Source organism: Hypomesus nipponensis, chromosome 3 (assembly GCF_054491055.1).
Source record: "Hypomesus nipponensis isolate SF chromosome 3, ASM5449105v1, whole genome shotgun sequence".
NCBI classification, from domain to species: Eukaryota; Metazoa; Chordata; class Actinopteri; order Osmeriformes; family Osmeridae; genus Hypomesus; species Hypomesus nipponensis.
Window position 1 is genome coordinate 4,912,326 of NC_140363.1, and position 25,603 is coordinate 4,937,928.

The 25,603-nt window shown below is 52.7% G+C and overlaps 1 protein-coding gene across 2 annotated transcripts; it reads left to right on the forward strand.

The window, feature by feature from the left end:
- The first annotated feature begins 189 nt into the window (after window positions 1-189).
- On the forward strand, window positions 190-25,318 carry pcnx1 (pecanex 1). 2 transcript variants are annotated; one of them, XM_084684655.1, is made up of 36 exons: window positions 192-534; window positions 1,839-2,053; window positions 2,946-3,051; window positions 3,536-3,572; window positions 5,228-5,296; window positions 5,417-7,135; window positions 9,006-9,135; window positions 10,983-11,176; window positions 11,504-11,597; window positions 11,711-11,768; window positions 11,981-12,192; window positions 13,225-13,378; window positions 13,553-13,585; window positions 14,414-14,585; window positions 14,756-14,866; window positions 15,444-15,535; window positions 15,899-16,008; window positions 16,231-16,336; window positions 16,461-16,553; window positions 16,658-16,808; window positions 17,031-17,172; window positions 17,584-17,761; window positions 18,106-18,214; window positions 18,366-18,495; window positions 18,591-18,649; window positions 19,000-19,215; window positions 19,463-19,716; window positions 20,051-20,281; window positions 20,453-20,553; window positions 20,760-20,910; window positions 21,102-21,332; window positions 21,954-22,228; window positions 22,604-22,785; window positions 22,969-23,393; window positions 23,606-23,746; window positions 24,100-25,318. In XM_084684655.1, exons 1-36 carry the CDS (start codon window positions 382-384, stop codon window positions 24,238-24,240), a joined length of 6,975 nt encoding a protein of 2,324 aa, XP_084540781.1. In that variant the 5' UTR covers window positions 192-381; the 3' UTR covers window positions 24,241-25,318. The 2 variants fall into 2 exon arrangements, with proteins under 2 accessions (XP_084540782.1, XP_084540781.1); XM_084684656.1 differs by lacking the exons at window positions 21,954-22,228; window positions 22,604-22,785; window positions 22,969-23,393; window positions 23,606-23,746; window positions 24,100-25,318 and adding an exon at window positions 21,420-21,566 and having other exon boundaries at window positions 190-534.
- Window positions 25,319-25,603: the final 285 nt, after the last annotated feature.

The following is a 25,603-nucleotide window of genomic DNA, read 5'->3' on the forward strand; positions in this document are numbered from 1 at the left end:
TAAACTAAAACTGGACACTCCATTTGTCTAGTATAGGTTATCAGTTAGGATCTCTCTTTCGATTGCAGCGGTTGTTGTTTGGTGGGTTTTCTTAATATACTACGAAGTGATACCACATGGTGGGGCTATTTATTGAAATATCACCTTTGCGATTATGATATGAAGAAGAAACCGCACGCAGGGCGTGGTGGGATAGCAGACTTTTGACTGGAGGACCAAGAACAGTGCCCCAGCTGGCTAGCTGCAGAGAAGATGGCTGCAGTGGGGATGTTCAGGCCAGTGTCTGAAAACAGTGCACTGTTTGTCATGTTTCACGACGGCTAGCCTTCGTGTCACCCCTTTTATTTTGACGTTTCTTCAAGAATACGAAGGGGATAAAACATGGGGTCTCAAACACTTCAGATCCTCAGACAGGGGGTCTGGGCTTCAATCACAGGCGGATGGTATTACGACCCCCATCAAAATACATTTGTCAATGCTTTGCACCTCTACATCTGGCTTTTCCTACTATGTTTTCCCTTTACGCTTTACATGGTAAGAAACTGTTTATCTTCTTTGTTCGTGGAACCGTTTGGTTGTGGGATGCTGTCCCATATTATGAATACAACTCGACCCTCTACAGTACCGTTAGCATACCGCTAACGTAGTAGTACGTAGAATTACTAGCTAGCTGGTCTGGTTGACATAGACTGGTACAGTGTTTGGATAGCTAGTTAGCCATCAGCTAAGAGGTTCTTTTGTTTGGAATATGCATATTTCAAGTAAATAAACGCAGAGATTTGTATGTGTGGATACAAGACAAGGTTGCGCAACGATGCACATTCTGCTCAGTCTCATTTTTCAGTTTTTGTATTTTCGCAAACGAAATAGCTTGCTAGCAAACTGACTGTCATTTCATAATAAAACTGGCCCAGTTTATTCACTGCATGTTGGAATAAAACTATTTACTTGCATGAACGCAACACAGTGATTTTCCCCAACAGAAATCACGTTGTCTGTAATTTTTATCTCAAAATTAAAACAAAGATAAACATAAAGATGGACTCTCGACTAATTTTAGTCCCCCCATAAAACTAAAAATAATGCAACTACAACGAAACATGGTTCCAGGAATGAGCTAAACCCTAATGTTAGTTTGTACACACTCATCCAGATGGACCCCTGCCACTACATAGCAATAAAGATGTTCATCGTGACAGTGACCAATGAGCTACTAGTGTATGGCAATGTGAATGTGATTTTGAAACTGCTGTCAGCTATTTACATATATATGTAGAAGCTTACGGTGAAAGTATAACAGATTACTTCTCAACCATGGATATTGTTATCTGCCAACAGTAGCACATCAAAAATGTAATGTGAATCAGCTTGAGTGCCAGTACTTGTATCTTTGGGATTAACTCAGAAATGACTTAAACCCAAATATCCTATCAACATGAATGTTTCTAGTTGACTTTGCTTTGCCAGAGTTAGCAGTAACATCAGCATGTTGAGATGTTGTTAAAAAGGATGGTACCTGTTCTATTTCAGGAGAGGAAGTCACCAGATGGCCAGCCTCGCAGTATATTTTTAGTGGAATGTTTGAGCAGCACTGCTAATAATAACAGAACATACATGCATCTCCATTGTACTTAAAACAAGTTCTAAAACATATGTTAATGTCAAGATGAGGTTGTCTACTCAATAACCACCAGTGCGGTATTATCAATAACCAGATTCATTGAATGAAATACCTGCCAGTCATTTAATGGCATCATTATCATTGGACAATTGGTTTAAACGCAACGTTAAAAGCTGTTCCTTTTTGAATCCGACGGCTGATGTGTTTTTCTTTCCAGGCCTTGCCCCCTACAATGGTGATTGTGGGGATCTACTGTGGCGTGATTGCGGCCATGTTTCTGCTGCTGAAGACGGTGAACTACCGCCTCCACCATGCCCTGGACGAGGGGGAGGTGGTGGAGCACCGGGCCAAGGAGACGCAGGGCGGCAGAGCCAGCACAGAAGGGGGCAACGACGGAAGTGCCACACGCCAGGAGGACAGCAACGGCCCAGGGTAAGGGTCAAAGGTTATCTGGATAATAGGATTGCCTTAATGGTATCATTACTTTCGTGAAGGCTGTTGTGTGCTGAAAAGTGCAATCCATTAGGCTGGAAAAGGGCTGCAGAGTGGAAAAAATGCAAAACAAGTCTGTTTTAATTGTGTGAGGTGGGTGATGTCATCTAGAGCACTGAGGTCATTTCCTCTAGGTTTGTCAGGACCATGAGGCCAAGGGTCTGATGGTGTGGTGAGTTAATAGACACGCAGTGCAGATGAACAACCCCCTGACCTCAGGACAGAGTAGCCATTTGACGCTGGGTAAACGGCTCTCATGGTTCTGGAATAAAAACCCCAGAGGTTCTTTTTTTGTATTTTTTACTGCCGGTGAAGAAGTGACTCATTGGCACATTCCTGAAGGAGTACAGAGCAGGATGCTGAGAAGAGGGAAAACCTTGGAGAACTATGAGATCCTTCAACCGCAGGGTTTACAAAAGACAAGCCAACTCGCATGAATGAAGCTGTGTTTTTAAAGCCACCCACACGTTACCCCTCTTCCAGACCTTCAGTAACGCTCTGTTCAAACTCAGGCTGTCTGGTGCCTCTGTGTAAAGGTTTCACACGCTCTCTTATGAAACACTTTCATCAGTCCGAAAAGTTGTTGTTTTTGGCCTGCGGTTTGTTTTTGCATAGCGATTGGTGAAATGAGCACAGCTAGGCTATATATAGCCGCTAGAATGTGTTGTCCTGTTTTACACTCTTAACTACTCCCATTTATTTACAGCTATATATTTCCATGTTAGGTTACATAATTTGTAGCGTTGTTACGTCAGGGGAGCTTGTAATCATGGAAGAGGAAATTGTTGTCCTGGCAGGTAACTAATGAGACTGTGTGTGTGTGTGTGTACAGTGACCCTGGTGGGGGTATTGAGATGGCAGACTTCATCAGACAGGAGACACCACCAGTGGACTGCAGCTCCAGAAACTCGTACACTGGGATGGACTCCAGCCACCAGGTCAGTCGGGGCCTTAACTAGCAGGAAACACTATTAACCAGGTGGGCAGAGGGACCCAGGGGCCCTGAGAGGGCATTGAAACATTTAAATGGCTAACTTCAACCTGATTCTTATGATCTGGGCTACTGATGGGTACATTATTACCCCTCAGAATCAAAGTGAGGATTAATATCCGAGGTACTTAGTGAGTTATTTTTAACCCTGGAGCCCCCTCACCTCCCTCCTGAGTGCTTTGTCCTTGAGTCACTCATCAGCCTGCTATCTCCCATCTGTCGTGCCTCTAAGGCACTTCACACTGGGATCAAGGGTCAGAGTGGGGGTATTGATAAAAGATCGGTCTATTTTTGTCTGTTGCTGTCTCAGCTGTGTTTTATGCTTGATTCTGCCACTGGCCGTCTTCACAATGGCACCTGGGCAGGGATCAGCTGTAATTGAGGCAAGTGTGTTCTGAAGTTGCTGCTCCTTTCTGCCTCTCTTCATTCAGATCACTTCTAACCATGGAGGAACGACCACAGCCAAAGGTAACCCCCCCCCACCCCACCCCACCCCACCCCACTGTGTTGCTCTTTAGCTGGAATACCAGATGTGTTTGCAGCATTCACACGCAATCCATGCGTCTTCTCTGAGGGTTTAGATGGGTTACCAGTGTTGATCCGCAGGCAACTATGTCCTTTGTGACTTTGCTCGTAATAAAGTCTATACCAATGACCAACAAGCAAGCAGAGGTTCCTAGTGAGAGGCTGAACCTGAGGCGCTCAGTTTTTCCTCAGTCAGTCTGCTCTGCACTCCTCCCCTCCCGGTCAGCCTGTGGTGCGTTCGTGTTGACGATGCATCGCAGACCGCTGCTGTGCTCGCTCCCCAGGGGGATGTGGTCTGACTCAGCACCACCCTGACCTCCAGTCACACCAAGATGGGGCAGCTCTATAAACAGCAAGGTGCTGGCTTTGCAAAGACAACGTTCTTTGCATAAAAAACGAAGCACCGGCAAGGGAGTCGGCCTCGCTCTAGTAGTATTTTATCGCGGTAGAGGGAGACGATGTAGAAAGAGGGGGAGGGGAGTAAGAGGGAGGGATGGAGATCAGGAGGAGATGGAATGGGGGGGGGGGGGGGTGGAACACGTATACAGTTGCTCTTCCAGCCCGTTGTAAGGTGTGTGGAAGCGAGGCAACTCACAGGGTGAGTTCTTCAGCAGGTCCTCTCAGAGCCATTCTAATTAGCCAGCCAGTGACAGGAAGAGGGCTGAAGTGGGATGAGGGCTCTAGTGTGGCTGAGCTCATTAATCTGCTCCTCCGGAGGGCTGGCCTCCACCCACACTTTGAACTCAGGGCTAGCTACTGAAAGCTAGTTATAGTACACAGGGCTATCTACTCAGGGGTGGCTAAAGTAAATTGGTGAATGGACTGCATTTACAGTATATAGCACTTTTTTGTACCATAGCGGCACCCAAAGCGCTTTACATATTTGCCTCTCATTCACCCATTCACACACACTGCCGTGCAAGGGGCTGGCCTGCCCTTCAGGAGCAACTTGGGGTTCAGCGTCTTGCTCAAGGACTAGCACCCAAGGGCTAGCTGCAGTTCACAGAGCTAGCAACTCAGGGATAGCTTCACTGGCCTTACTACAGTACACAGGGCTAGCTACATGTGGTTATCTACACAGAGTTCGCCACACAGAGTGCGCCACACAGGGCTCGCCACACAGGGCTTGCCACACAGGGCTCGCTACACAGGGCTCGCTACACAGGGCTCGCTACACAGGGCTAGCTACACAGGGCTAGCTACACAGGGCTAGCTACACAGGGCTAGCTACACAGGGCTAGCTACACAGGGCTAGCTACACAGGGCTAGCTACACAGGGCTAGCTACACAGGGCTAGCTACACAGGGCTAGCTACACAGGGCTAGCTACACAGGGCTAGCTACACAGGGCTAGCTACACAGGGCTACCTTTCAAAATACCTTTCTACATCTCCAGTTCTTACCTCATGGCAGTGGTACAGTTTAAAGAGTGTCCAAAGAGCTTTTGAGAGGATGGAGGTAAAGAGGCTAACCATGCTGGGAGTTTAAGAATGTGTGACTATATTTGTCTGTGTGTTGGGGGTTGTCGAGAGAGAGAGGGCGCGAAATGGATGAATAAGAGATGAAAACTGCAATCTCTTCAACCCTCTGTCTCTGCAGGAGGAGAGCTGGGGAAGACCTCAGATGACATCAGCTTGACTCTGATTCAGAGCTGTAGCCAGGATCATGGTGAGATCTCCACCTGCCCTAACCGCCTGGTCTACACAATAAAACATTCCGGAGGTTTTTATAGCAGCAATACTTTACTCGCTGCATCCTCCTTTCTGTTTTCTCTCCCTCTCTCTCTAGACTTGATGTCGGACCCAAAGATGTACTGCCTTGTCTCCAACGACTCGTTTGCCTCCATGCAGCCCTCTACCTCCCTGGGCCCTCCAGAACTGTCGAGGGACCCCTCGGATCTCTGCAGCTCCACCACACACCCTTTCAGCCAATCCCTTTCCACCTCCTGTGACACAGATCCGAGTGCCCGAGGGCCCATGCCCTCCCAGTCTTTCAGGAAGGAGCCTCGTTCGCGGGGCCTGCCGCGCACCTCCAGCTCGGCCGGCTCGGCCTTCCCTGACCCCTCCGTCCCGGACTTCAGTCTGTACCCCCCGCCCCGGAGGGGGGGCCTGGACCCCGTGTGTGAGCTGGAGGCCGCCAGGCCCCCCAGGACGGGACCGGGGGAAAGGGCGAGGGAGGGGGCAGAGAGACCCTACCAGCAGGACCACGCCGTGGCCTCCACCTCAGGGACAGAGTGCTACCGACACCAGGACCCCCGGCGCCTGGCGCGCTCAGCCTCCAGGGAGGCTGGGGAGAGGGCCTCGGGGCTGTATCAGGGGGAGGCGGGTGGCGGGGGAGGAGGCCGGGGGGGCGGCCGTGGCGGGGAGCGCAGCGCGGACAGCCTGCGTAGCCTGAGCACGCGCAGCAGCGGCTCCACAGAGAGCTACTGCAGCGGGACGGACCGAGACACCAACAGCACGGTCAGCAGCTTCCACAGCGAGCAGACCAGCTCCACCCACGTGGAGAGCCTGCTGTCGCTGTCGGGGGACGAGCACGGGCGGGAGCGCGGGGCGGAGCCTCCCCTCTCCGCCGAGGGCAGGACGTCCAGCCTGGGCAGCAGCAGCAGCTCCAGATGCCTGCCGGGTCTGCCCTCCAGAGAGGCCAATAAAAACCCCCACGCCAACGAGCTGACCGCCAAGCAACCCGCCCAGGCGGCGCCCCCCGCCTCCGCCCCGGACGCCGCCGGACCCGCAGCCGCCCAGGAGGAGCCTGGCGCCCGGACCAGCGCAGACGGCTCCCCCGGTGGCTCGGGCAGGGAGCGGGAGAAGGGTGACGTCAGACCCAAATCGGCCAATCTCGTCCAGCGGACCTCCTCCTCGGCCGCCGGGCGCAGCGGCGGGCGGCGGCGGGCGGGGAAGAAGCGAGCGAGCAGCTTCGACGCCAGCCGCCACCGGGACTACATGTCCCTGCGTGGCATCGCGAAGCCCCGCAGCGCCGTGTTCGCCGGCGGCGCCGAGGAGGACTCGAGCGACCAGAGCGAGCGGAGCTGCGCCTCCAGCCTGCACTCGGCCCACCACCTCAGCACGGACAGCTCCTCCAGCAACACCTCGCGTTCATGCCACTCCCCGGACGGACGCTACCGCACCCTCCGAGCCAAGCACTCCGGCGCCGCCCCCTCGGCCAAGACCGTGGCGGGGGCGGAGGGGGGCGGGCGGGCTGGGGGGAAGCGGCGGGCCTCTCGTCGCACCCCGAGCACGGGAAGTGCCAAAACGCATGCCAGGGTGCTGAGTCTGGATAGCGGCACGGCTGCCTGCCTTAATGATCCCCACCGCCTGGGGGCGCCCGCCGGGGCCCGCCCTCTCACCACCTCCAAGTCGGACCTGGAGGCTAAAGAGGGGGAGGTGCTGGACGCGGCGTCCCTGTTGGGACGGGCCTCCCAGCTGGAGTCTGTGACGCGCTCCAGAAACAGTCTGCCCAATCAGATAGCGTTCCCCGAGCCTCAGGACACCACGGCTGTCTCCTCACGGGGTAGGTACTGACCGGCCTGGGGCCAAACGCCCCGTCACCCAAACACTGTGACTCGCCGTCACTGAAACACTGTCGCTGAAACACTGGAACACCCAGGCATTGACACACTCTTAAACGGAAACACTCGCTCACTGAAACACTGTATCTCCCAGGCAGTGTACAGGGGAACACCCTCTTCTTTCTGTCAGTGTTCAACACTAACTTAACTAACTGAAGTTCACAAAGTGCCCCCCCCCCCATTTTAACATAGTTATGAATGGTATTTCTTTCTTCCATGGGGAAACCTCGGAACTATAGAAGCCTGTTTGACAGAGGCTACGTTTGTTTGTGTCCTTGGTTTTCATGCTGACATGAAGCCAACATTGTTGTCAGGTTTCACTTCCCTTCTTTAGGTTCAGAGCTGAATGATCTTCGGCTGCATAGATAAACCTCCAGTTAGGAGATGAACCACTGCACGTCTTTTATAGAGTCAGTGGGAACATTTGAACACATGATATTGGGGGATCAAGTTAGAGCTTAGTGGTTAGAAGATTAGGGTTATAGGTATAGGAGTATAGCTCAGTGGTTAAAGCACATTTACTTATCACTTATCACACATTAAATGAATACGATAGAATTATTACCTTCACTTTCCTTAGTACCTAAGGCCTCATGAAAGCTGTGGTTGAACTATATAATTACCATATCACCTTTGGTAATGATGTCGAGCCTGTTAGATAGTATTAAACTCAGGATGGGAGGTACCATCGTGAAAGATGCTCGTACGACGAGTTTCCAGCCCTATAATGATGCCTGGGGCTCGGGCGGTGAGTAGGCCCCTGGTCTATTGTTGCCTTTGTGTGAGCCTGGGGGGAAGACCCAGTGTCGGTGGAGTTACCATGGAGAGCAACAACAGAGCTCCTCATGTGAGTCTATCAGAAAGACTGGACCGTGTCTCCTTTGTACCAAAGTTAGAAACACTGGATCTTCTCTGTCGACTCTATTTCTCTCTCCCTCTAGTTTCGAAACAGCATCTCTACTGTAGACTCTTTCTCTCTCCCTCTAGTTTCGAAACAGCATCTCTACTGTAGACTCTTTCTCTCTCCCTCTAGTTTAGAAACAGCATCTCCTCTGTAGGCTGTTTCTCTCTCCCTCTAGTTTCGAAACAGCATCTCTACTGTAGACTCTTTCTCTCTCCCTCCAGTTTCGAAACAGCATCGCCTCTGTAGCATCTGTTCCTTCTACCTTCTACAAGTCACTCAATAACATATTCGTTAAGCATTTGTTTCTCCTTCCCCTCACTGCGTTTGGTGACCTTGGTGCGTGGGCTGCTGTTGATGATGCAGCTGTTGACTGATAGTCACTGTTGAATGCCTTGTGTTGGCTGCATGAGTTAGGGTGTCTGGGTGGGTCACCCTAGCTGTGTTGCTAGCATACTGTACAACGCTGGCGGTGTGGAAGCTAGCTGTCCCATGACTGGCGGCATGGGAGGATAGTCGGGGTGTTTTATCTTTCCATCCCGACGTGACATTTGTTGAATTGGACTCACAAATCCCAGAGGCCGTCTGTGTGGGAGGGGGTCACGTTGTGCAAGGGAAACTCCTGAACTTTGGCTGGGACGGTGCTCTGAAATTTGACCGCGTGTTCTAATCCCAGCTACTGTCTGAAGTTCAGGTGTTGTAAAAGTTGTTGTGGCTATGATGCTGGTTATAGATATTGTGTGTGTGTGCTGGATATGTGTAGATACGCACACACGTATATAGCGCCCCCTGTTGGCTTGCAGAGGAATCTCAGCCTCTGCCTGTTCTACTCGTCGGGAGCGTGGTAGTGAGGCAGCCATACTGAAACATATCTTCTCTGTCTTTCTCTGTCTCTTGTCTCTCTGTCTCAGCCCCCGGGAGCGAGGAGGCGGTCACGTTCCGCCGCGAGCGCAGCACGTTCCGGCGGCAGGCGGTGCGTCGACGCCACAACGCCGGAAGTAACCCCACGCCCCCCGCCTCCCTCATCGGATCTCCTCTCAGGTAAGCTGGGGCTAGGACTGAGGCCCGGGCTGGGAGCGGGCTTTGGCCCGGGGGCAGGGAGGTGGAGCTGAGGTTCCGCCTGGGGACTGTTGCTCTGGCTGGGGCTGGGGCTCGGCCTGTGCATGGGGCAGGAACCCTGGCTGGGCCCTGGGGGGTCCTAGGTGCTGGTGAGGAGCATGCCAGCTTCCTCTCCTCCTGCTCCTCCCTGTTCATCCTCCCTGTCCGTCCTTCCTGTCCGTCCTCCCTGTCCGTCCTCCCTGTCCGTCCTCCATTCAGCCCCTTTACGCCGGGCCCCATTGGTCCTCTGCCGTGGAGCGCTGGGTGGTTGCCATGACAGCCCTCTCTCCGACAGCACTGCCCTCTCTGTGCGCTGCATCACCTCGTTTGCACACCTCGTTTCTTCCCACCTTGCTTCCAAACGCAATCAGTGTCCCGTTGTGTTCCCAAGCATGTGAGACTCCTGACGACCCTGTCTAGGACTTTGTTCCATCAGCTCTCGCTCGTGAGAGTATGATAGTTTCTGTAGTAATCGTCCTGAATCCAGCTGCCGTGTCCTTCTCAGTCAACACTCTGGGGAAGATCGATAACATCGATCTTCTTCCAAATCTTTGGCGTAAGCTGCCTGTCCCTGAGAAAGTGGCCCCCATAGGAAAATAAACGGTAAGCAGTTTGTCCTTGGCGACAAGAGTCCTCAGGTTACGTGGTTGCAGATAGGAGGGGTGTCACTGGCTGTCTTGAAGTTCCTTGGCTTTGTCTGTTATCTTGGTCGTGTAACGATAGAACTATGCACTCCTGATCCTTGATTAACAGACGTGCTTTCCACGTGCATCATTTGTTAGTTTGAACGAAAGCTTCAACTGAACCACAAAATGCAGTGTCATGTCATACTGTTTCCGGGAGGGTTAGGTCAGCAGATGTCTTCCTAGACTAGTCCTGCAACACACCCTGGTTGTTCTCTCCAGCTGACTTCTGAGAAACATCTGAGTTATTCCTGCCCAGAAAACTCTCTCCCCTTTTGCCCCCTTCCCCATGACAAGGTCACATTTCCAAAAAGCTGAGCCGCAGAAATGCTAAGCAAGGAGATCAAGTCTGCCAATAAGGGGTCAATAAGCTTGCAAAATGTAAAAGCAGTTTCCACCAATCCCCAGCCAATATCAAACCCATTCCCATTGCCTGTCCTGCCCTTCTTCTCAGCCCTCGGCAGACCCCCCCCCCCCCCCCCCGCCCTGCCCCAGCCCCCGCCCCCGCAGGACCGTACGCAGTGTAACCCAGCACCCCTGGGGTCTGATCTCCCAGTGTGCAAGGTGAGGAGGCCCTTCCTCCCTGCTCTGTGTGTGTGATTCTTGCTTCCCTTCTCAGGTTCCCGGTCCTCTCTTCCTCAGCCGTTTCTCTCTTAACAGGGTTGAGTGTGTTAGTTGTGTTCCTTTTCTGGTTTTCTTACCCTTCTCTCTCTCTCTCTCTCTCTCTCTCTCTCTCTCTCTCTCTCTCTCTCTCTTACATGTCTGTTTGTCTGTTTGTGTTCTACTCACCCGTGTGTGCCCTTTTACCTATCCCTTCATCCTTCCCTTTATCTCTCCCTCTCTCCCTCCATACCTCTTTTTTTCTCTCTCCCTCCCTCTATCCAACCATTCATCCCTCTTTCCAACCCTCTCTCTCTTTCTCTCCCCTTCCATTGTGTCCCTGCCTCCCTACCTCTGCCTCTTTGACCTGTCCGATTGCCTCGGGACTAGTCTGGACCATCCGTCTCCAGACTCCCTCCCGTCGGCTCTCATTGTGTACCAACTCCCCTCTCTCGCCTCCGCCCCTCCCCCCCCCGCCCCCTTCCCGCTCTCCTCCTCCTCCGCCAGTCTCCAGGAGGCCCCGGGGCAGGCCCCCCAGCCTGCCGCCTCCCAGGCCAAAGGTCAGCCCTCGCGAACGCCGTCCCAGGTGACCGTGCTGAGCGCCAGCGCCTCCCTGCTGGCCAGGAACGGAAGCGCTCACCTGGAGGGCTCCCAGGACAAGGCGTCCACTGTGGGAGCCGCCAGCCTGCAGGAGGACTTTGGTAGGGCAGACGAGGGCCAAACACCCACACAATATGAAGGGCCACCTTAAATGAAACCCTATAGAGGTGCACAAAGGTGAACAGGGCATGTGTGGATGTCGTAAGTCCTCCATATTGTGTGTATATTTGTCGTGCGTATAACGAATCGCTTGATGCAAAGACTGCAAATGGTCGGACGGTGGATTGGATCATTAGGTCTCATGGTTGTCCCCTTGAATTCAAGTGTGTGCTAAATGAGGAACATGTAGATGGGATTAAGCACGGTGGGCCTCAGCTGCCTGGAGGCGACCTTGTGAGTGTGTGTGTGTGTGTCCGCTTGCCTTCCAGGGAAGTTAACCCCCTCTCTGTACGAGGCGGCGGGCTGCGACATGTCCCTGGTCAACTTTGAACCTGCCACCAGACGAGCCTCCAACAACATATGGTGAGTGCCAGACACGACACTCAGCGGTGCTGACAGTCCAGCCGGCCAGCCGTCTCAGCCCTCACAGCCTGTCTGTCTGTCTCTGTCTGTCTGTCTGTCTGTCTGCTCCTCAGGGACACGGACTCCCACCTCTCCAGCTCTACCTCAGTACGCTTCAACCCCCACGACCTGGTGAGTGCTCCGCCACTGCGCGTGTGTACATACGTCTGTGTCTATGTATGTGTCTGCTACCTCTCACACAGGGTCAGCTGCTCCCCTCGACTGTGTGTGTGTGTGTGTGTGTGTGTGTCGGTCTATGTGTCTATCCATGTGTGTATATGTGACGGTGTGCATTTATATTATTGCGTGTGCCGCCTCGTCCTCACACGGCTGTGCGTCCCCAGATCCGTCTGAACCGTCTCCTGACCATGGACCCAGAGCTGCTGGAGCAGCAGGACACCGACCTGAGCCCCGAGCTGCAGAACGCCCCGCTGGGCGCCGACGACCCCGCCGCCGCTGCCCGCAAGGCCAAGCAGTACTACCGCTTCTGGCTGCTGCCCTACCTCTGGGTGGGCCTGCACTTTGACAGGCTCACACTGCTGGCTCTGTTCGACAGGTGAGTCTGGGGCTCGACAGACGAGACCAGGTGAGACAGGAGCTAGACTAACTAGACCAGGTGAGACAGGAGCTAGACTAACTAGACCAGGTGAGACAGGAGCTAGACTAACTAGACCAGGTGAGACAGGAGCTAGACTAACTAGACCAGTTGAGACAGGAGCTAGACTAACTAGACCAGGTGAGACAGGAGCTAGACTAACTAGACCAGGTGAGACAGGAGCTAGACTAACTAGACCAGGTGAGACAGGAGCTAGACTAACTAGACCAGGTGAGACATCAGGTGAGTCTGGGGCTAGACCAAGAAGACCAGGCGAGTCTTAAAGTTAAACCAGAGACCACTAGACCAAGGAGACTGGTCACAGGCGAGAAGCAGACAGGTCACAGGTGAGAGGCAGACAGGTCACAGGTGAGAGGCAGACAGGTCACAGGTGAGAGGCAGACAGGTCACAGGTGAGAGGCAGACAGGTCACAGGTGAGAGGCAGACAGGTCACAGGTGAGAGGCAGACAGGTCACAGGTGAGAGGCAGACAGGTCACAGGCGAGAGGCAGACAGGTCACAGGCGAGAGGCAGACAGGTCACAGGCGAGAGGCAGACAGGTCACAGGTGAGAGGCAGACAGGTCACAGGTGAGAGGCAGACAGGTCACAGGTGAGAGGCAGACAGGTCGCAGGTGAGAGGCAGACAGGTCGCAGGTGAGAGGCAGACAGGTCGCAGGTGAGAGGCAGACAGGTCGCAGGTGAGAGGCAGACAGGTCGCAGGTGAGAGGCAGACAGGTCGCAGGTGAGAGGCAGACAGGTCGCAGGTGAGAGGCAGACAGGTCGCAGGTGAGAGGCAGACAGGTCGCAGGTGAGAGGCAGACAGGTCGCAGGTGAGAGGCAGACAGGTCACAGGTGAGAGGCAGACAGGTCACAGGTGAGAGGGAGAGTTAGACTGGTAGGAGATGATATACCTCTTCTAGAAGCTGTTTCAGATATCAGATATTCTCTCACTGCTCGTTGTGTCAATGTTGTCGCCCTTTTTTCTGTGACAGGAACCGCGAGGTTGTGGAGAACGTGCTGGCGGTGCTGTTGGCCATCCTAGTGGCCTTCCTGGGTTCGGTTCTGCTGGTCCACGGCTTCTTCACCGACATCTGGGTGTTTCAGTTCTGCCTCGTCATTGCCAGCTGCCAGTACTCTCTACTGAAGGTGACGAATGACCAGCAGTCGGTCATCCTCTGGGTGTACACTCCAAATGAACCCTGAATGACCAACAGGATGATGAGAAATGATGAAACCAAACACAGATTCATTGCGGGGCGTTTGTTCATCCTGTGTTTACAATTGTTGGCTGTTAATTTGGTGTTCCTGCTCTTTTCTCAGAGTGTTCAGCCAGACTCCTCCTCACCTCGACATGTGAGTGTCCTCCCTCGCCTTACCCCCTCCCCCCCGTGGTAACTGTCCTAATAGCATGCTGCCATCGTGACCCTCTTAGTCTGGAGGGTTGTCAGAGACTGTGTGCGAGGCGGCCCTACTCCCCCCACCCCTCCCTCCACTCGACTCTCCTCCTTTCCTCTCTCCTCTCCTTTCCCCGCTTTCCCCTCCTACTCTGTCCTCAAACTGTATCTTTTATTAATGAAACTCCAACTCTGCTGTAGGCACTGACTTTAAATAGCTGACACGGGTTAGACTACAGGCCCCCTCTCTGTCTCTCTCTCTGTCCAACTCTCTTTATCTCTCTATCGCTCTTCCTTCATTCTTCCTCCATCCCCGACTCATGTCTCTGTCTCTGTCGCTCTCTCTGTCGCTCTCTCTCTGTCTCTCTCAGACAGTCCTGACAGTGTTTGGGAAGGGTTGGACATGATTGATGTAATGTGATTGTTGGTGTATAAACGATCACTGGGAGCGTTGTCGCTCGCACGCACACACACACCCTGAGGGGAAACCTGCAGACTGCCTCACACTCGCTTCTTCGCTCTCCCTCTCCTCCTCTCTGTCTCCCCTTTTTTCTCTCCTTGTTCTCTCACTATCTCTCTCTCCCTCTCCATTTTCCTACTCTGTCTCGACCCTTTACTTTGAGTGAGAGAAACAACCGTGAATTAGAATCACATTGTATCGTGTTCTGTCTCCCTGTATCTTTTCATGCTCCCTCTCTCTCTCTCGCTCTCTTTCTCTCTCTCTCTCTCTCTACTAACTAACTTCTACTGGTGCTCGTCCCTGCTCTCTCCCTCTCACCGTTCTCAGGGCCACAACCGCATCATAGCGTACAGCCGGCCCGTGTACTTCTGCCTGTGCTGCGGCCTCATCTGGGCTCTCCACTACGGCAGCGAGAGGACCAGCTCCTCCCGCTTCACCCTGTACGGAGTGGCGCTCACCAGCTCCCTGCTGCTGGCCTCCGCCCGCGACATGGTCATAGGTGAGGTCCCAGTGCAGAACCCTCGACACCAGCCCGAGCACTGCCCCAACACTAACCTCAACTCCGCCACGACCACAACGCGTCCTCAACGACAGCCCCAACAGTAGACCTTCACCCCAGCCCTCCAGTTTCTGCTCCCACACTCACCCTGGTCTTGTCTCGGTCCACAGTGTTCACGCTCTGCTTTCCTGTGGTGTTCTTCGTGGGGCTGCTGCCGCAGGTCAACACCTTCCTCATGTACCTGTTTGAGCAGCTGGACATCCACGTGTTTGGGGGAAACGGTGAGTCCTCGCAGCCGCGGGCCTGTCTGACCTCCGGGAGAGCAGGCGAGGACGCGCTCACGCAGTTAGACGTGTGGGAGTCGGCCAGGGGCAAAGTGCCGGTCATCTCTGCACCAGCTGCCAGGCTCGGGAAGCTGCGCTGTCTGCTGACCTTGCTCTCCTGTCAGTCTGCCTCCTAGTCTGTCTGTCTGTCTGCCTGCCTGCCTTCTATCCTGTCTGTCTGCCTTCTATCCTGTCTGTCTGCCTTCTATCATGTCTGTCTGCCTTCTATCATGTCTGTCTGCCTTCTATCATGTCTGTCTGCCTTCTATCATGTCTGTCTGCCTTCTATCATGTCTGTCTGCCTTCTATCCTATCTGTCTGCCTTCTATCCTGTCTGTCTGCCTTCTATCATGTCTGTCTGCCTTCTATCATATCTGTCTGCCTTCTATCATGTCTGTCTGCCTTCTATCCTGTCTGTCTGCCTTCTATCCTGTCTTTCCATCCTGTCTGTCTGCCATTCCCCCTTCTGTCTCCTCCCCCCCTTCAGTCTGTCTGCTAACCTGACTATCTGCTGACCTGTCTGTCTGCTTCCCAGCCTCCACCAGTCTCCTGTCAGCTCTCTACAGCGTGCTGCGCAGTGGCGTAACCGTGGCGCTGCTGTACGGCCTCTGCTACGGAGCCCTGAAGGTGACCTCCAACCTCCCATCTGACCAGACACTTCCCATTGTATTCATTTCGCAGGCACCTTTATCCAAAGAGACATACAAGTAGTGCATGAGGAAAGTACCGCGGAAAATCAATGATTAGATGTTCGAACAGTATTCATATTTTGGCGGCCAGTCAGGGAACGGTTTGGGTTTTCAGCCAAGTGCATCCAGAAGTTTCGTTTTGGTTTTCATTTAGGTGCATCACTAGTTTGTTTTCATGCTCCACAAAGTTCAAATAATTGTGTCTTTGTGGGTTTGCGTGTGACTGTCTGTACCTGCGTGCGTGGCTGTGTCCGTGTGTGTGTGTGTGTGTGTGTGTCCGTGTGTGTGTGTGTCCCTCCAGGAGACATGGGAGCCCCAGCACATCCCGGTGTTGTTCTCGGTGTTCTGCGGCCTCCTGGTGGCCGTCTCCTATCACCTCAGCCGCCAAAGCAGCGACCCCTCCGTCCTCATGTGAGCGCTTGCCCGTTACCGTGGTGATAAGTAGACGTAAACACAACGGCGCCGGTCGGGCCCCCCAAGAGCTGAATCAGAGCCTGTTGCTGAATGTCTCGACATAACGGAACATTCTAGGTCGACCGTTGGCGCTGTTCACGGTCGATCCTCTGGGGTTCAACATGTCCCTGAACACTGTGATAGTCGGTTATAGTATCATGGCCTCTCCTCTCCTCCCAGCTCACTGGTGCAGTCCAAGATTCTCCCCAACCTGAAAGACAAGAACCCGGAAGACCCTCTGTCTGAGGTCCAGGACCCTCTTCCAGAGAAGCTGAAGGCCTCGCTGGTGAGTTCACCATCTGCCAGGAGACCTCAGGTCCAGACTCTGACTCCGATGCTGTGGCCCATCCCCCACCCGCCAGGCCTCCTCCTAACATTTCGTGTGTGTGTGTGTGTGTCCCCCCCAACAGAACGAGCGTCTCCAGTCAGACCTGATCGTGTGTGTGGTCATCGCTGTGCTCTACTTTGCCATCCATGTCAGCACAGTGTTCATAGCGCTGCAGGTAATAGTAACGCGGTATACGAGCAGACGGCTCAGCGTGGACCTGGTCCCCTGTGGTTCCTGATGGACTGACTGCTCTCTCTCTCTCCCCCCCCCCCCCCACAGCCTTTCCTGAGCTACGTCCTCTACGGCCTCCTGGGGGCTGTGGGCCTCCTCACTCACTACCTGCTGCCACAGGCCCGCAAGCAGCTGCCCTGGTACTGCTTCTCACACCCCCTGCTCAAAACCAAGGAGTACTACCAGTTCGAGGTCAGGGGTGAGTCTCCCAAGCGCACCACGCGTTTCCTAAAATAGAATCTTGGAATGGCATTTCATACTATAGAATCTTGTAAGCATCCTTATCAAGCCCTCCCTCCCTCCCTCCCTCCCTCCCTCCCTCCCTCCCTCCCTCCCTCCCTCCCTCCCTCCCTCCCTCCCTCCCTCCCTCCCTCCCTCCCTCCCTCCCTCCCTCCCTCCCCTCCCCTCCCCTCCCTCCCAGGTGCAGCCCATGTGATGTGGTTTGAGAAGCTGCAGGTGTGGCTGCTGTTCCTGGAGAAGAACGTCCTGTACCCCCTGGTCATCCTGAACGAGCTGAGCGGCAGTGCCCAGGAGCTGGCCAGCCCTCGCAAGCTGGACACTGAGTGAGTCCTGCTGCTGCCCCCTGCTGCTTCCTGTACACCTCACTTCCTGGTTCTAGTGGTATTGCTTTAGTTGTAGTTGTTGATGGAGCCAGTAGTTTGGCAGGGATTCCGTCAACCTAAACTGGGTAGAAGCCACAATCTAATGTTGAGTGTTTCCTTTATGTTGGTATCCAGAACAATTCAGTCCTACATTCAACACAAACACACAAAACATTTAACTGCATTTCCTTTCGCGAGTTCACTTGTTAATTCATGATCTCTTCTAGTTTATCAAACTCTGATTTGTATTTGATACAATTCTGATTCAATCTCATGATTTCTTATGAACTCTGTATGAACCCCATGTTGTCTCATATGAACCCTTTGTGGTCTTGCATAAACCCTGTGTGACCCCCCCCTCCCCCTCCCCAGGGTGGGAGCTCTGATGATCACCGTGGCGGGGCTGAAGCTGCTGCGGTCGTCCTACAGCAGCCCCACCTACCAGTACGTGACCGTCCTCTTCACTGTCCTCTTCTTCACCTTCGACTACCGCCACCTCTCCGAGACCCTGCTGCTGGACCTCTTCCTCATGTCTGTCGTCTTCAGCAAGGTCAGTGGTCATGCGCGTCGTGTGAATCCTTCAGCTTCCCGAAAAGGGGGCGGGTTTAAACGCAATCCCCTCTCATTGGCCAAGCTGTGTTCACGGAACTGTCATTTATAGGTCATAGAGAGGTCCCAGGTCTTGTAGACGTCCCAGGTCTTAAAGAGGTTCCAGGTCATAAAGAGGTCATAGAGAGGTTCATCCTCCTTCTTCTGGTCTGTGTTCTCTGCAGCTAGAAGAGTTAGCATCTCTGTAGCTGTAAGAGTTCATATTGAGGTCACAGAGGTCACAGAGAGGTCACAGGGTCACACAGAGGGGCCAGTTCTCATGGTCCTTGTCTTTGTCCTCCGCAGCTGTGGGAGCTGTTCTACAAGCTGCGTTTTGTCTACACCTACATCGCTCCCTGGCAGATCACCTGGGGCTCCGCCTTCCACGCCTTCGCCCAGCCCTTCGCCGTGCCTCGTATCCTCGCTCCTCGCTGAAATGTTCGGTGTTTTTTTGTCACTGAAAGAGTTTTCAAATGGTTCACAAAATGGCTTCTGGGGGGACTAAATGTGATGTGTCACACGAGCGACTGTGACTTGAAGACCCTTGACTCAGCGTCCCGCCCCAGACTCTGCCATGCTGTTCGTTCAGGCCCTGGTGTCAGCAGTGTTCTCCACGCCTCTCAACCCCTTCCTGGGCAGTGCCATCTTCATCACCTCCTACGTCCGCCCTGTCAAGTTCTGGGAGCGGGACTACAAGTACGATCTCCTGTCTCATCACGTGTGCTTCGTTCAGGGGGCGGGTGTCTGTCAGTGTTTCTGATGCGTTCTGATGTGACTGTGTGCCGTTTCAGCACCAAGAGAGTCGACCACTCCAACACTCGCCTGGCCTCCCAGCTGGATCGCAACCCAGGTTGGGGGCAAGATAACCCTCTCAAATCATCATCCCAGACTGTTAAATGGGTTCCTTTATTCCAGAGGTCTTCAACCCTGGTCCTCAGGGACCCCCTGCCCTACATGTTTGAGATGTTTCCCTGCGCCAACACACCTGATTCAAATGAATGGGTCTTTATCTAAGCCTGACAATGATTATTCATTTGAATCAGGTGTGTTGGAGCAGGGAAACATCTCAAACATGTAGGGCAGGGGGTCCTTGAGGACCAGGGTTGTAGACCTCTGCCTTATTCAAACCAACAAACTCCCACTTTCCAGATGCAATGGCCCCCTTTTTGTGAAGCTTCCTTTCCGCCCTCCTCCCCGCAGGCTCTGACGACAACAACCTGAACTCCATCTTCTACGAGCACCTGACGCGCTCGCTGCAGCACAGCCTGAGCGGGGACCTGCTGCTGGGCCGCTGGGGGAACTACACTACCGGGGACTGCTTCATCCTGGCCTCCGACTACCTCAACGCCCTGGTGCACATCATCGAGACGGGCAACGGCCTGGTCACCTTCCAGCTCCGAGGCCTGGAGTTCAGGGGTGAGGGGGTGAGGGAGGGAGAGGGCGGGGTGAGGGAGGATTGACTGCTTAATGAACGACAATCTGATGAAGAACTGGTTAGTGGCTGACTGATAAGTGACTAGCCACTTAATCACTCTCACAGCTTTCTCTGAGTGGAGGTGACGGTGTTTCTCTCTGAGTGGAGGTGACGGTGTTTCTCTCTGAGTGGAGGTGACGGTGTTTCTCTCTGAGTGGAGGTGACCAATGTTTTTCTTGGCCCTGCCAGGTACGTACTGCCAGCAGAGGGAGGTGGAGGCCATCACGGAGGGCGTGGAGGAGGATGAGGCGTGCTGTTGCTGTGAGCCCGGTCACATGCCCCACCTGCTGTCCTTCAACGCGGCCTTCGGCCAGCGCTGGCTGGCCTGGGAGGTCCTGGTCACCAAGTACGTCCTGGAAGGATACAGCATCACAGACAACAGCGCCGCCTCAATGCTGCAGGTGTTCGACCTGCGACGCATCCTCACCACCTACTACGTCAAGGTGAGTTTTCACTCTAGTGCAGTGGTTCTCCACCCTGGTCCTCAAGGACCCCCTGTCCTGCATGTTTTAGATGTTTCCCTGCTCCGACACACCTGATTCCAATGAATGGGTCGTTAACTAGTTATGCAGAAGCCTGTTAACGACCATTCATCGGAATCAGGTGTGTTGGAGCAGGGAAACATCTAAAACATGCAGGACAGGGGATACTTAAGGACCAGGGTTGAGAATCACTGCTCTTGTGCACCAGACACTCCTGTACACCTGTCACACCTGTATACCTGTACTGTATACCTCTACCTGCATCATCACCATGCTGTTCTTCTCTTGTGCTCAGGGCATCATATACTACGTGCTGGCCTCACCCAGGCTGGAGGACTGGCTGGCCAACGAGAGTGTGAGGGAGGGCCTGCGGGGCTGCGGAGAGCGGAACTACGTGGACCTGGACCCCACCTTCAACCCCAACATCGACGAGGACTACGACCACCGGCTGGCTGGCATCTCCAGGGACAGCTTCTGTGTGGTGTACCTCGCCTGGATCCAGTACTGCAACTCAAGGAGAGCCAAGGTTGGATATCTGCGGTCGCAACACTTTAATATCATCCATCAGAAGTGGTTCATCGCGTTAGTTTTGAGGATATCTGAGGGGGATCAAGTGCGTTTTAAGACCTGGAGCTCTCTCACTTTCCTTCTCCCTCTTCTCTCTCCCATCTTGGGCCCTCCCCCCTCGTGTCTCCAGCCGCTGGACAGTGAGAAGGACTCATCTCTGGTGCTGCTGTGCTTCGGTCTCTGCGTGCTGGGCAGGAGGGCCCTGGGAACAGCAGCCCACCACATGTCCAGGTACCCACACTCACGCCTGCACACACTCTCCTGTCAGACAAACACGCGCACTCAGCGGTCAGACAACAGACACCAGATCATCCCCTCCCCTAAGGAAGTCACTGCATGAAAAAACCTTGTTAGTGTTGTTTAGAGGGTTCATTGTGTAAATGATGTGTTATTTGCCTTTCTTTAGCATCCTCTTCTCTCCCTCTCTCCCCACTCAGTAACTTGGAGTCCTTCCTGTACGGCCTGCATGCGCTCTTCAAGGGAGACTTCCGCATCTCCTCGGTGAGGGACGAGTGGATCTTTGCAGATATGGAACTCCTGAGGAAGGTGGTGGTTCCCGGGATCCGCATGTCCCTCAAGCTGCACCAGGTGAGCTCCTCACTCCCACCGCTGAAGAGACGACCCACTTCTGAAAGGCTTGTAGTTTAGGAGAACCCGCTTCTGTGCACCTGTCCTGGATTTAAATCCCACTTAACTGAACATATATTAGGCCTGACGCATGAAGCCATTCCTCCACCGAGCCCCCTTGTCTCCGTGTCTCACCCTCCGGCCTCCCTCAGGATCACTTCACGTCCCCAGACGAGTACGAGGAGCCGGCGGTGTTGTTCCAGGCCATCACGTCCCACCAGCAGAACCTGGTCATCGCGCACGAGGGCGACCCGGCGTGGCGCAGCGCCGTGCTGTCCAACTCGCCCTCGCTGCTGGCGCTGAGACACGTCCTGGACGAGGGCACCAACGAGTACAAGATCATCATGCTCAACAGACGGTTCCTCAGCTTCAGGGTCATCAAGGTGCGCCTCGGAGAGGGGGGAGGAGGTGGGACAGGGAGGGAGAGATGAACAGTCCACATCAAAATATAAGTCAATTTTAATCTGCAGGAGAGGAAGTGAGTGAGAAAGCCAGAACAAGGAAGAGGGGTAGAGAGAGTGAGAAAAAGACAGTGAGAGAGGTCTAGTTTTCCCCTACAGGAGAGTGAGACCAGCCTGGACAGGAGGCCTGGGGACTGACAGAGAGACCTCTGAAATGGTATGGATGAACAGTGAAGGCAGTGCTAACAGCTAGGTAACAGTTAAGAGGGCAAAGCTAACAACTAGGTAACAGTTAGGGGGAAGAGCTAGCAGCTAGGTAACAGTTAGGGGGAAGAGCTAGCAGCTAGGTAACAGTTATGGGGAAGAGCTAGCATCTAGGTAACAGTTATGGGGAAGAGCTAGCAGCTAGGTAACAGTTAGGGGGAAGAGCTAGCAGCTAGGTAACAGTTAGGGGGAAGAGCTAGCAGCTAGGTAACAGTAAGAGCACAGAACTAACAGCTGGGAAACAGTGAAGGAAATAAAATAACTGTTGATTAAGCCGGTGGATCTCAAACTGTTTCAGTATGTTAACCAGCTTGTGTGTGTCTGTGCGGGTGTGTGTAGGTAAATAAGGAGTGTGTGCGGGGGCTGTGGGCGGGCCAGCAGCAGGAGCTGGTGTTTTTGAGGAACAGGAACCCGGAGCGTGGAAGCATCCAGAACGCCAAGCAGGCGCTGCGGAACATGATCAACTCATCGTGCGACCAGCCCATTGGCTACCCCATCTACGTCTCCCCGCTTACCACCTCCTACTGCAACTCTCACCCCCAGCTGGGACATGTGCTGGGGGGGCCCATCAGCGGCGGAAATATCCGGAACTTCATTGTCAACACCTGGCACAGGTCCGGTTCTCTCCCAATTGGTTTAGCATCTGTGGCTCGACGGAATACCTGTCTTATTCCACAGCAATTACATTTGTTTAAGAATTTTCATGGAATATATCAACATTATTTATTATTTTTAATGGAATGTAACGATTATTAATATTCCTGGAAGACATTGTTTATGAATGTTTATATTGGTGGGCTCAAACTTAAGTTTGGCTTTTTGAAGTCATTAATTGTAATTAAACAACAGGAATGGAACAGCAGTTTATTAACGATCACAAAATGTCTGTTCATGTTGATGGAACATAGCTGAAGTTTGTTCATGTCGTTGTCGTGTAATAGTAGTTGTTCATGTTGATGTCGTGTAATGGTGGTTTCCTGCCCCGCCAGGCTGCGTAAGGGCTGCGGCGCGGGCTGTAACAGCGGGGGGAACATTGAGGACTCGGACGCAGGGGGCCTGTCATGCGCCAGCGGGAACGGGACGGGGGTGAGTGACTCCCAGCAGAGCTCCATGTCCCAAGGAGGGGGGTCCGGACCGGCCCCTCCCCTGGCCTACCAGCCACACTCCCTGGGTGAGAACCACACACACACTCACACAGACGCACACTCAACTACACACAAGCTCCTAAACTCCCACACGTACTCTTACAAATGCACACATGACCTGGTTCATACCGAGTAGCACGTCTGTGTTCGATCTGAAGTTCGAGCCGTGTTAGCTGGGTGATGCTGAGTCTGTGCAAACGTTCCGTCAGGCACCAGTCAGAGCTCCCAGTCGGTGCAGTCTGGCCTGGTGCGCCAGTCGCCAGCCCGCGCCTCCGTGGCCAGCCAGTCGTCCTCCTACCGCTACAGCAGCAGCCGACACTCGTCGCTCCGCACATCTGCCACGGGCCTGGAGCCCTGCCGGCGCTCCTCCACCAGCCAGCTGTCCCTGCGCACGCTGCCCACCTCCCTGCAGCTGCGCCTGGGCCCCGGCCCCGGCCCCGACCCTGCCGGGCCCTCCGCCTCTCTCTCCAGCCACAGCATCCCGCCCTGCAAGCGCCACACCCTGGTGGGACTGCTGGGGAGCGACGGGCTGGGCAGCGCCGTGGGAGACCCCCTCAGCCAGCACCCCCACCCCCACCAGCACAACCCCACCCTCTCCTCTGTGCGCAGGGAGGATATCTCCTATAGGGTGCAGGTTAGGAAGCCTGGCTGTTCTGATCATCCATATCTCAGAGCAAGCTTTCATATATATAGATATATATAGATATACATATATATATATATCTATATATAGTTCATACTAAGATTTAATATTGAATAACCTTTAGTAATATTCCAGTTATTCCATAATGAGTTACACCAGCAGTTTGTGGCAACTAATGTGGACCTGTGTGCCGTTTGTCCCAGATCATGGACGTGAACCAGGTTCTGGAGAACATCAACCTGTCGAAGCGTAAGGAGCTGCAGTGGCCTGACGAGACCGTGAGGCTGAGGGCAGGAAGGACCTGCTGGAGGGACTGGAGCCCCCTGGAGGGCATGGAGGGACATGTGAGTACACGGAACCTTCACTTAACACCGGCATGGCTCTCTCTCGCTTCTTTTCTTGCTCATTCAGCGAAGGCCACACATACACATTATTTGTATCCCATTGTATGTGTGTGTTTCTCTTTCCATATTTCTGTCTCTTTTTTTTCCGGCCTTTCGCGCTCTCATTTCATTTTTTTGTACTCTTGTTTTTGTTCTCTCACTCCTTGACTCCATACATCTTTCTTACTCTTCATATCTGTTTATCATCACGTCTGCCCTCTGCTTGGCTCACCCACCCTGTCCCAACTTGTCTCTCTTTCTCTCGCTCTCTCTCCCTCTTCCCTTCTTTCTGACTCACTCTGTCTGAGCCGCAGGTTATTCACCGGTGGGTGCCTTGCAGCCGGGAGCCAGCCGGCCGCTCCCATATCGACAAGACCATCCTGCTGGTCCAGGTGGAAGACAAGCTGGTGCCCATCATTGAGACTGGGGTCATAGAGCTGGGAGCAGAGGTGTGACTCACCAAATCCTCCAGATTCGAAACGTATCCAGGGCTGCTGGCTGGGAGCAGGACAGCGCCACCTGCAGGCCAGCAGGAAACAGGAGGAGTCCCCCCCTCCTCGTTTCCTGTTTTCAGAGGGGGACAAGAAGCCAGGGAAAAGTGCAAGTAGAGGCAGTCACTCATGAAAAGACACACTCGTTCTACATCTGTCTGCCTTGCTCTGCGTGTCTCGCACAATGCTGCATGACAGCTTACCCTTTTAGGTTGAGCATTGCCACTGGTCAATATTCTTTTCTATGCATTTCTTTTTATCATGTTGACAGATGAACACAAGCATGTGTACACACAGACTTGCAAAATGTTTAATCAAACGTTTGATGCCTGATCCTGACAGATCTTGAGTGTAAACTGCAAAGATTTTTCGGAGTTTTGTTGTTGTTTTGTCTTGAATTAACTTGCCAAAAAAACCTGGTATTGAGTAATGACCACGGTTCCACATTATGCGAAAGCATTTTCTTTGCTGCCAAGACTTCAGAGGAACTGATAGTGTTGTTCAGGGCGTACTGCTGCTCAACACATTTCACTCTCATTGTCATTCCTGTTTGTTTAGTTTGGAAATTGCAAGAGTATTTTGCTAAAGAGAAAAAAACTTGCACTATGATTTTTGTATTTTATTTTACAGTGACGCACTACAATCTTGAGGTAATATCACATTTTATTTATTACAAACTCTGAATGGCCATGGTTACCAATGCCTTGGGAATGAATAAATGCAGTCAATCATTCTGTTATCCAGCCATTTTTGTTTGATAATTTTATGTTTGATAAACTTGAAAAAAGTTTTTACCACATATGATTATATATATATATATATATATATGATTATATATTATATGTCAATGTACAAAAGATTTTGTTTTGAATATTTATTACTGTGAACATGGTATTTACATTTTGTTACATCTTTTTTCATTTATGGGACAAACGTTTAATGTATCACGGACCATCGGTTGAAAACAGGACACCGAACTTTTGACTTTCCCTATTTAACTTAATTATTTTCTATATGAAGAAATAAAAAAGCATTTGATTCATCGCTGTAGTTTTTTTGTTCACTCTGTGATTTCCAAACTAACTGGAATTTGTATCTCTACAAGCTTGAGGGCTTTTCTTATCAGTTACATTTACTGTACAAACATGGTCATGAGAAAGTCCCTGTGCCACAGTCAGCCATTTATCTGCTGAGCATGTCTTTGTTTTGAACAATCATTAAGAAAGTCACATGATATACAGGCGCTGTATCTCGTAACTGGTGCTCAAGCACAGTAAAATGTATTTTTTCTTAAATTTTATATAGGCTATATATATATATATTTAAA